Source organism: Ixodes scapularis, unplaced genomic scaffold (genome assembly GCF_016920785.2).
Source record: "Ixodes scapularis isolate PalLabHiFi unplaced genomic scaffold, ASM1692078v2 PGA_scaffold3__209_contigs__length_174095766, whole genome shotgun sequence".
Lineage (NCBI taxonomy): Eukaryota > Metazoa > Arthropoda > Arachnida > Ixodida > Ixodidae > Ixodes > Ixodes scapularis.
The window spans coordinates 1965090-1976087 of record NW_024609868.1 but is presented as its reverse complement, the minus strand read 5'-3'; the positions used below and the strand labels follow the sequence as shown (position 1 = coordinate 1976087).

At 48.8% G+C, this 10998-nt stretch overlaps 1 protein-coding gene across 1 annotated transcript; it reads right to left on the bottom strand.

Moving 5' to 3' along the window:
• Positions 1 to 6007: 6007 nt before the first annotated feature.
• On the bottom strand, positions 6008 to 7980 carry LOC8051477 (protein atonal-like). The gene has a single exon (XM_029985104.2). It carries the CDS (start codon positions 7978 to 7980, stop codon positions 7381 to 7383), a length of 600 nt encoding a protein of 199 aa, XP_029840964.1. The 3' UTR covers positions 6008 to 7380.
• Between the last annotated feature and the right edge of the window lie 3018 nt (positions 7981 to 10998).

The window sequence follows — 10998 nt, the reverse complement described above, 5'->3', positions numbered from 1 at the left end:
CGTACGAAGCGGTTTTAACACCGTTTTTCATACCACGAATTTCAAATAAAAATACTGTAACTGACCAATTATTTCGTCGGCGTGACTGAGAAATGTTCCTATGTGCCTAGTACGTACAAATTATTAGTGATCTTTGCTCTTATAATCGAGCGCAGAGAGGAAATGCACTCGCTTTTTCCCGTAGAAATGCATTAGCGGAAGTCAATTTCGGACTGCTTGCTGTCTGCTTCAAAATGCAACAGCACACTAGCGCCAGCTGAGCCTCTAGCGTTTATTGTAACAACTCTATGATCGCGACATCCGACAGCATATGACACTCGGGCTTCTGTGACGTCATTTATGTCCACTTCGAGTCCACTTTTGATGTACGGGCAGCAAAAAAACGCTAAACACACTAGTCTTAGACGCCCTCCAGGCGTAAGCGATCGAGACTCTCAAGGAAGCGTGTACCATCGATCGAAAAGACACGCTGCCTTTTATTTAGTGCGAAAGAATACGCCAGCACGCGGCTCTCACGCAACGCCTCTGCGGTCGCGTTGTTGTCGCCACGGCGCATGCGCAGAAGCTTCACTTTACGCGAATCTGAATTCTGCGCTCGTTCAGTGCCCACAGCTGGTGTGTGCTAACGCGAGCCTGTTTGTAAACGGTGTGTCGGACTCTGTATAGCGACGTATCTTCGATGAATTATACGTGCGATCAATGGCAACCTTCTACCATCAACGACAGCTTCGTACAGTCCGTTTACAGCGTGTCCGGTGTTAAAAAGTGCAGCCAGCATCTTGCTTCAACGTACCTTTTGTAGTGAGGCGTTAACCCATAAATAGCGTCGTCTGACCGCACTCCACGGGAGAACACTTCGATGCCGCGGTGTCGCGCGCTCCGATTGGACGCTTCATTGGCTCAGCTCGTTAAATAACTCGGCAAGCTTACGCGATTCGTTCATTGACAAGAGTGTAGTACGACGAGGGCCGTCTGAAGATTGTGCGGTGGTAAATCAAAACAATTATAAGAAGCGTACGGGCTGAGGAGGAAAAACACTCGACCGTGCTCGTCGTGTTCTTTCTTAGATTGCTCTCCAATTATTCAACGAAGCGAATACCCTTTCCAAGTGAAGTTAGATATAACCATGTAGAAATGACTTTTGTATATACACTCGTTACTAATTATTAGAGCTGAGATTTCCGGGACGATATTGGTGCTGAAATGGGAACAAAATTGGGAGAGCAAATGCCAAAACATCGCGGCACTTTCCGGGACAATGTACGCTTCTGCGAGTACGCTCAAAGTGTTTTATTAGCGTCGAAATATTTTCCTTCTTTTTTACTGTTCCAAAACGCACGTCTACTCTCGTGCGTTGAAGGAAATAATCAGGAACGTCTCGAGTGTTCATTTACTTAGGCTGTGTTTTTTCTCCGTTGAAACATTCTTAAAATCGGAGAACGATCGCTTCACTTCCACAGAGACAAGCGGCAAAAACCCGAGAGCTCGTTTGGCATCCAAGTCATAAACGTCATTTAAAGCTCTTGATGAACGTACCCACTCTATCAGGGGTTTTATCGCGCGATGCACGAAGTTTGTCTTTCGCTGTGCCGTCTAACAACGGTGCGCGAACAGGAGCGCGCGCAGAAACGGCGGCGCTTCGCCGGAAACCATCGTAGACCGCCACCAACCATTAGGAACGTGTGCGGCACTAGCGGTCGGTGGCGTTGCATATCCAGCTTTTTAAGGTCGGTTCACACAAAAAACGAAATGAAAATTGATCGATAAATGTTTGAACAAAAGTAAGTAAACAGACGCGCTAATTAATGTTACATATTTAAAAAAAAAAAAAGAAAAAACACGGAGATAACGGACGAAGGAGGAAATAAACACAAGACGCACAATTTTTACTGGTAGCTGAGACTGTTATCGAGACACTTTTCAAAAATGGGGACATATCCCGGAAATTCCAGCTCTACTCATTATTCGACACGTCAGATAATGACTTACATAAGGCATTATCCGACCTGTCGGTTCACGAGATCGTCCGTCAGAGACCGCTGCGTATAAGAACAACCGCGCATCGATTCCCAACAATGTTCCCGACGTAACTAACGCCTGACCTCGGCAGCTGGCCACTACGAAACAAACTGTCGGCGCCATGTTCCCCATTCTTTTGTTCAAATAAATAAAGAAATAGAGAGAATAATGCTCGTCTCTTTAGACCATTTAGCGCAGACAGCCACAATTTTAGTTTTCACCCCGGCGTGGCCCCGTCAGGCGGACAGTTCGGCAATCGTTATTTCTATACTTGTACATTTCGGGCGCGTCCCGTGGGAGCCTCGATTGTTCGATGACACCGAAAAATGCGGAAGGCGAGTGGCTACGCGGAGTGACGGACTGTAAACGCCGGCCCTCCGGACGGTGCGCCCTCCCGCCGGCGCATTAAATGACGCCCTCGTCCACTTGACGGGAGCTGCCTAGCGGGCTGGTGCTTAGTGTGAAACGCGCTTTTGTAACGACTCGCTCTCACTCGCACTTATGGCAGAAAACTTTCATCGTGCGTCCCTGTGTACGGTTGCACTCAATTAGAGGCTTATTAGCGGCGCATTTACCCATATATCAGCCAAATTAATGAAGCGTACACACCGTAGAATTTACGACAAAAAAAAAAAAAAACAACAAAAAAACAAGCGGGTGAAGAGTAAAAAACAAAAACAAAAAGACAAGAACCCGCAACGGGGGAATACGGTAACGGACGATTCATACGAAGGTTTCAAAGCTCGAGTTTGCTTTATTCACCGGTCTAGGGCATTTTCCCATACAAATATCTCTAGAAATTAGTTTTCTTTTTGCTCGTTAAAGGCCCGCCTATGCAGGCTATCAGGAGCATTGTCAATCATGTCCCTGTATAGATAGCATCAAAAACCGAATCAATGTGTGTTTGGCAAGACCAAGCGTATTTTGTTTCTAATGGTACTGGATCATTAAGGCCACATTCACACTGCTTCATACAAAATACGCGGTGTTCGCTGCAGATACGTGTCCGAAAATGGTCTGCGGTCATACCTAATAGTAATATTGTGGAGTGTGTATGTTTATATGCAGCTGGAAGTTAGCCTCAATGGGCGTCCGGGGCCCTAATCTACACGGCGTGAACAAGCCGGATCGAGGGACCGGAACATCACCGCCTGCTGCGATCGGTCAGCGCTGAGGAGGTGGCTAATCACAGAAGGCGACGATATCCCGGTCCTTTGGTCCCGCCTTTGGTCCCTTTGGTCCGTGGGTATTAAGGCTTATTAAGGCTGCTGCCTCAGCTGTAGATGAGTAATTTATCCAGTACAGTACAACCGATAGCCTGGGGTCTTTAACGCGCACCACGCGGTAGTGATACACGACCACACGCCGGTACGATGCTCATCCAGATCAAAACGGGCAGGGGAGGGGATTGAACCCAGGATCCCTGAATAGGTATACTAGAATAAAGAGGTGTGGGCCGTCCGGCAGCCATGAGTGTGTCGCAATTTGCAAGCACGCCGGTGAAGGCGCTGTGGGGCAGAGGCTTGGCGGTTGCAGTAGAGATGCTTTGTTTGGTGTGAAAATGGTCGCATTCTTCGTTTGTTTCATCCTGCTCGGTTGTAAGAAAGTCTGAGCTCCGTCGTACCTCAAAGTCATGTGAAAAAACGTGACTTGCGCTAGCGGCAGAAGCTTATATTGAAAGCGCAAACACCTTCTAGGCGCGGTCAATTCCTTCCATAGTCACGCTTCTTTAATTTTTGCTGTTATAGAAGAATAATTGTCAATCTTACCTCGCATACCACCACTAAGAAAGCGAAGTTTGAGTATGCTATGCGATGCTTTCCTCTCCGCTTTGAAGTCAAAGCTATTTTAATTATCTTTTTCGGCAGCTGTAAATTTTTCAGACTTTTATATACTTAGTTCCTGTGCAGGTGTTAACATATTTTTTGTGAAGCATGGATTAATGAAAGTGAGCGTTTTCTTGACTTCTGTATTATCTGCCAAAGCTTATAGACTAGAAAATGTCGGAATCGATTTTGTTTAGTAAGCAGGCACCATATAAAGACAAGCACCAAAACTGTCAAGGTGGCAACTTCAACTGCTGTTTTTATTGAAAAGCAGCCCCAGTTGGAGAAATTTGTTTTCTTTGACATGTCACAGAAGTGACACATTCATCTTAAACTTTATATTTTTCTGCAGAATTTTTTTTTATCTGGAGTCAGAGTATTTTATTTCGCGAAGAGAGGCGTCGCCCGGCGTCCGAAACGAGGAGTGTTTCTCTTTGCTTGTGTTGTAACCCACGTTGCACCCCGGCACAAAATAGCACCGCTCCGTCTTTTTCTTCGCCGTAAACTTGACGTCGTTGTGAGTCCCTTGTCGCTTTGGCACAGCTAGCAGCCGCACATTATTGTATCGCTTTAATCTTAACGCAAAACCAGAGGAAATAGTCGCCCCAACAGGCCCCATGCCAACCTTGATAAACGCTGCCTGACCGGCGTCCTGACCCTGCTCTGACTGGCAGTGTCACCCCGGGCTCCTGCGTTGGAATTGGGCCACATAACACCATAACCCTATGGAGAGACGAACGCGGTCGGCATACCTCCCAGTTCCAGTACACCCTATCCTGGGCTCTTCAGCGCGAGCTTTCGCATCACGTGTTCCGAGTTGGTGTGCGCTAGCCCACACGAAAACCGATCCCCCTTCAGTCACGCCTCATACGAGAAAACAGATTCTGTCACAACGGTTAAAAATTGCGCAATACGTGTCTGCAAACGCGCATTCAAGAGCTGTGTGACTGGTCCTTTAGGGCTATCTATATCGAGCTGTAAAGTAAGTGATCGAAGGTTTTAGGTTGAAATATGGCCGTTGACCGACAGGTCGCAGTATCGTAAATAGTAAAAAAACAATTGGCTGAATATCTTATACTAAATACGCTTTATGTTAAATTTCATTACCTGTAACTCTAACTTCTACGTTTTAGTAACATCTAAATCAGATCGATTAAAATTTTCAAAATTATGCCAACGTAAGAACAGATTCGTACCGCTTTCACCTGAACATCGGCGCGCCGCGTTATCACCGCTTTAAACTCTGCCACTAGCGGAGTGCTGTCAGTGTTGCCGCACTATTGTTCCTCTCACCGCCACGCGAGAACTTTGCCGCGAACGTATATTGCAGGCGAAGCGGGAACCCATTGGCTGTCATTAGGCAGTCTGAGTAGACGCTTCCAATAACTCCGATAACGATACCCGGTACTCCGCCGACGCCTTTGCTCGTGCATCGTATCGCTGTCGGGTGCAGCTATTGGAGTCTTCCAAACGATCCACTAGATTACGCTAAATTAAATTGTCATAATGCTATTACGCCCCCGAAAAGAGGGAAAGGAATACAGGAACACGAAAAGGACAAAGGACATTGGCTGGGATCATGCGCAGACAGTCTATTTCCTGCGCAGAGCAGTGCCCACACCTCGTGGGAAAGCTGCGCGTTTGCCCACATTTCGTGAGGGCTTGTTCGACGACAGCGCGGTTGCGCATGAACATGTACAGTGATACATTCAGTCTTAAGTTTACGTATGCACTTACAAGACTGTCACTGTATGTGTAACTTAACTAAATTTGAGGCCGAATAACTTTCAGGGTTCACTCGTGCTTCAGCGGTCTCGTGCTTTAGCCGCCAGAAGGCTGCAAAACTTCATCGCGGCTACGAAACTCAAGTACGCGACGCTATACTCTGTTTCACCTTATCACGTACCTCACGAAAAGGCTACAAGCGCGAGCTCCTTGCACTAGGGCACATCTAGGCGGCACAAGCTTTCGTGAATTAAGAGCAGCTGCCAACGCTATGAGCTCGCGCTTCTAACCTTCGCTGCGGTACAACATAAGGTGAAACGGAGTACAGGTCATATCACGACTCTGTAATGGCGCCGAAAGGTTTTCTTAAGTCGCCAATACTATTTGCTGAAGGTGCGAAGACGCGTAACAAAAAGGAATTGAGACTTCGCATTATGTAATAAAATAATAGCGACACACCGATATATGTATATAAAAAAATATCGATGTATCTATTTTTATTGTCAACGTAGGAAAATTGTATAAGGCACGTCATACGTACTGTAGAAACTCGTATATGTACAAATGCCAACATGGGAAAACTCTGTAGACCGTTATATTAGGCGCCAGTACAGGGCGGGCACCGAGGTGCGAACTTTGCTGAGGCGTACCAAGAATAACGAGGCTTTTGGCACGATGAGGCTTGGAATACTATCACTTGAGCAAAGTCCCGACGGACAGTGGACGTGCGACCAAGCGCGACATCACTTTGACACTTCACTGAGCACTGAGAGCGCCATTGAATTGGCGCCCGATAACCACAAGACTAGCGCGACACGTTATGGAGTTTCCTTTTTTTTTTTCAGAATATCTCCATAGTGCCGCAAAACATTGTGACGCAAACAACAGGGGCCAAACACAGTTTCTCGGAATGAAACACCGCAGTATTCGCAATATCAAACGAGACGATTTCACTTGTAGTCGATCGTAAAAGCGACAAAACAAATTCGCGAGTAGGGCAGAAAAATGGCTGTCTCTGATTTCTTCCCTGACCAGTGCAACGAAAAACAAAAAACAAAAAAAAAATAGTGGAATTATCGGAACTATGAGGAGAAAAAAATATAGACAATGGAATGAATTGGAGGTATATTTTTTGGTGGTTTGAGGTAGGCTGGTAGCACTCGGGGTATCGTCCGCACAACAACGATAAGAAAATAAAACACAAATACAAATCTCACAGACAAGTCGAAGATACTTGTTGGCAGACCTAAGAGTCATCAACGTGCAAGGTTCTGTGGACACTTGCGAGGTTCTGTGGACACTGCTCGAGACCGGTACGTTCCTCTAAATGTTAAAGTCGCTTTGTCTCGACGGACACAATTTAGCGCTTGTAGCTCTGCAGTGGGACGAGCCCTTGGGAACGATTTCTCGCGAAAATGTAATGAAATAGAGCGCATGAGTATTCTTAGATCAGGCACTGGTCTAGGCAGTTTCTTGCGTGACGCAGATACCCCACGGGCACGAGTATGAGACTTGTGCTAACTGGCGAAAGTCAAATATGATGACTTTAACCTGGAGACGGGTTCCAAAAGGGGAGTAATTTGGAAAGAGGTTTTCTCGAGATCGTTTTCGATCAAGGCGGAAGCTAGTACCCGCGAAATCGCCACGCACTTACTTTCAGAACAACGGAGCGTGCAAGCGCGGTTTCTGGAAGACCTTTTCGTTCCGTGTCGGAGTTCTTATAACTTGGGCGCAAGGTCCAGCGGCGCCACACCGCGTCCACTCGTCATCTCTAAGTTTCTTTGGAGTGAGGTCGGCTCCTCACGGCGAGTCACTCTCTGCACAGGAGTTCACTGAGCGCCGAGATGTAGCTCTGCGCCATCTGGAGCGTCTCGAACTTGGACAGTTTGCGGTCGTTGCCGAGCGAAGGCACCACGTCGCGCAGCTTGTCGAAGGCCACGTTCAGCGAACTCATCCGTCGGCGCTCGCGGGCGTTGGCGGCCAGCCTCCGCTTCCTGATGACGACCTTGGTCGGCGGGGTCCTGGAAGACGTCGTCCTCCGCTTGCCACACCGCTTGCCGCCGTGCGCGAACCCGCCGCTCTCGGTGGAAGAGCCGACGGAGAAGACGCTGCCGTTCTCGGCATCCGAGTCAAACTCGGTGTCCTGCTGGGGGTCGCAGTCGTCGTACGAGAGGTCGCGCATGCACTGCGTCGCGTCGCGCGGCATGGGACACAGCTCGGTGAGGTTCGCGGGGCTGTCGGCCGCGGGCGAGCAGGGCGGCAGGGTGCCCCCGGGACTGGACGCGGGCGTCGGGCAGCCGTCGGACACCGAGAGGCCGTACGCGGGCATCCGCAGCGGCGAGAAGGACGCCGAGTAGAGGTCGTGCTGGGCTGCCAGGCAGTTGACGGCCATCGCCAAGGCGCCGTCCATAGTGACAACGGTTTCAGGAGCGCGACGTCGACCGCATCAACTCGCGGTTGCAGACGCTGAAGAAGGGTCGAGGCCACGGGGGCAAAAGGAGGGCCTCCCCGCAGAACGCGCCTCGGGGATCTTGGAGTCTCTGGAGCAGGGCAGATGAACGTCTCCCGCGCTAGCTTCTCGATTGCCCTTTTTTCTCCGCGAGCAGTTGGCGTGGCGATGCGGGTCGCTTTGCGGAGCCGACTTGTGGCAAGACCGGGAGCTGCGCGGCTGGTCGGGGGGGCTTCCCGTGGGGCTTCTGGGGCTGCCGGTGGCGGTGCCCACGGTTGTCTTTGCCTCCAGGAGGGGGTGTGCGGGGGGTGCCCCCTCGGGGGCGAGGGGAAGCGTCTTGCCCCTGGAACGACCAATGGGCGAGGTCGACAACGGGAGAGGCGCGTTCTCCTCCTCGGAAACGGTTTTCTCTCAGACTTGGCAACGGAGGCTACCTGAACGGATGCCCCGCACCTCCTTGCCGCTTTCGGCATTTACTTGCGCCGGTCTCCGTCTGGCGGTGGAGAGGGCTTTCCCCTTGGCTACCGTTGAGATCTCCGTTCGGGCAGCGTTCGGGCCGCTGTTTTCTTGAACTGGGGAACCGTTAGTGAGAGAAGGACCACGTGCGCGAGGAAGGGGGAAGCTCTGGGTGCCCCGTCGGGCGGGCTTCGGCGTGGGCTGGGGGGGGGGGGGGGGGGGCACGAGGGTGTGCGGGGGCTGCGCGTGCGGGACCGTGGCTCGCCTGTCGCCGTGTGGGACCTTCTGGTCGGGGTCTGGTGGACGGCGTTCTGCTGCCGGGCTTCGGCGCACCGGAAGCGAGCTGCTCTTCTCAGTTGGACGAAACAGGACGACTCTGTACTTCGTCTCTTGAACCGGGCGGTCTGCTTGCGCTGTCGCAGTCGACTCCAGGACTGCGAGGGAAATTCGTGGACCACAGGGTCCTGCTAACTGTTCCTGCCGACGCCAGATGAGACGAGGCGATAAGAACAGGAAAGCGTGAACCCGTCTCTTTTTGCTGTTATTCTTTGTGGTGGTTTCTACACATGCAAGCAATGCACAAAGGACGTGGCGTGTTAGGTAATGGGTTGGGGGAGACGCTGCTGAACCTTCAGCTTTCTTTCACAGCGAAGGTGCGCTAAAAATGTTGGACATAGGGGAAATTACGTTTTCCTTCGGAACAGTTCAAATATATACAGAGACAAGAAAGTTCATGCGTATACAAGGTACGTCAACGTTTTTGCCAGCGATCATGTGGGCTCCGTATTGCACTGGGTGGAGTGATGTCACTGATTACGCTATAAGGGAGAGAACATGTAGGAATATATATCATATCGACCATTTTTCTTTTTCGTGGATGGGGTTTGGGTGCACCATTTGCATAATTTGGTAAGCTATAAAAAGGAGAAATAAAAGTTGGAGCATATTCGACAAGTAAGTTAGTTACCGAAGTGGAGTATATTCAGGCAGGTAAAACGACTTGAAAGCGGTTGCAGGCGCACGTTTATATTTGGAAGCCTAAAAATACTTCAGGGAATGAGTCTAATAATCGGAAGTTTAGATGGAAAACAAATATAGTCTAGAAGAGTTTTGCAGCCTTAAATCGGTTTGTGTTAATTCCGGACTTGAACGGGATAAGAAAGGAGCCTTATGAAGATGCAAACAGGCCCGATAAATGAAGAGACGTGACGCGAAAAAAGGGAGCGAACTTGCAGATGTAAATGATTCGCAGCTGCACGGAAAAATAAATATGGCGCCATCTTCAGTAAGTAGCTCAGCGCAAACCTAGAAGATGTGTGAAAGTTTGCGTTTCAGTAGAGCCTTGCTAATAATAAAGAAAACTTTCAAACAAATATCGGTGAATTTTTTCTGAAAAGGAAACCTGCTCTGCCTAACGAGCCTCCTCCGGAATAACTCGCAATGTTTCGCTGATTCCCGCGCACACAGAAACCTTCTAACGAGTGTCGTTCCGGCCTCGCCAAGAATAAATTACGTACCTCATTCGACCTTCCAAGCTAATTGTCTCGAGAATTTGTCTAAAAAAATAAAGTAAATAGAAGAACAGAATACGGCGTAAAAATATATATATTTTCACACACAGTCTACTTTCCTCCCGTTCAGTATGGATCTTGTTTTTTTTCCCGTCTGACAACGAATTACTCTGACAAACCATCGAAAATGTAAGGGCTGTTTCTTTCAGAAACGGTAGATGTATCGTGTCGACCGAAGATAGGTGTCCGAAGCAATGTATCAAAGCTGTACGCAGCACGACTAGTAAAGGCCCGTTCACACTCTTGCGACCGAGTTAGACCGAGAGAGACCAGACCGGTTTTTAAGCCTCTTGCGACTTCTTAGGACCAGCTCCGCTGCATCGCATCCGGTCCTAAGAAGTCGCAAAAGGCTTAAAAAACGGTCTGGTCTCTCTCGGTCGAAGTCGGTTGCAAGAGTGTGAACGGGCCTTAACGCGTTGTCTGCGACGCGTTCGAGATAATCCCTTACAGCTAAACCAACCTTGACCTCGCTCCAATTCACAAACTCTGAAATGGCACACGACGACGGGCATCATCCACAACGTTAATCAATATATGGCCGAGCATACTGCGTTGCACGTGAAGTCAAACAGATTATTCCTAGTAATAGACGCTCACGAGAATGAAGATAAGCAAAAGCTTATCTTCATTCTCGACGCATTATGCCTGAGACTGTGGCGAGAAAAGGAAAAAAAACACCAAGCAGCTGACGAGAAAGAAAAATAGATCAAGGTCATTCTGTCTCTTGAGTTGTTTGATGCGTCCCTTTTTCTAACACAGTTTCAGGTATAATGCATCATGGTTAACGTTCACCAGCTCACCTGAACGCTATTTTTTTCGCAAAAGCAACTTTAATTTTTTGGTGACCTTTTCGAAATTTTTTTTTCTGCACAACGCATGTGTACTTTTTTTGCTTCAAGTCGTCCTTCTGTAATTTTGCTTAAAAAAAAAAAAATAACGAAAAAAGTAACAC

Coding starts and splice junctions, on each gene's coding strand:
- LOC8051477 (XM_029985104.2), bottom strand. CDS start 7,980: ATGGACGGCGCCTTGGCGATGGCCGTCAACTGCCTGGCAGCCCAGCAC.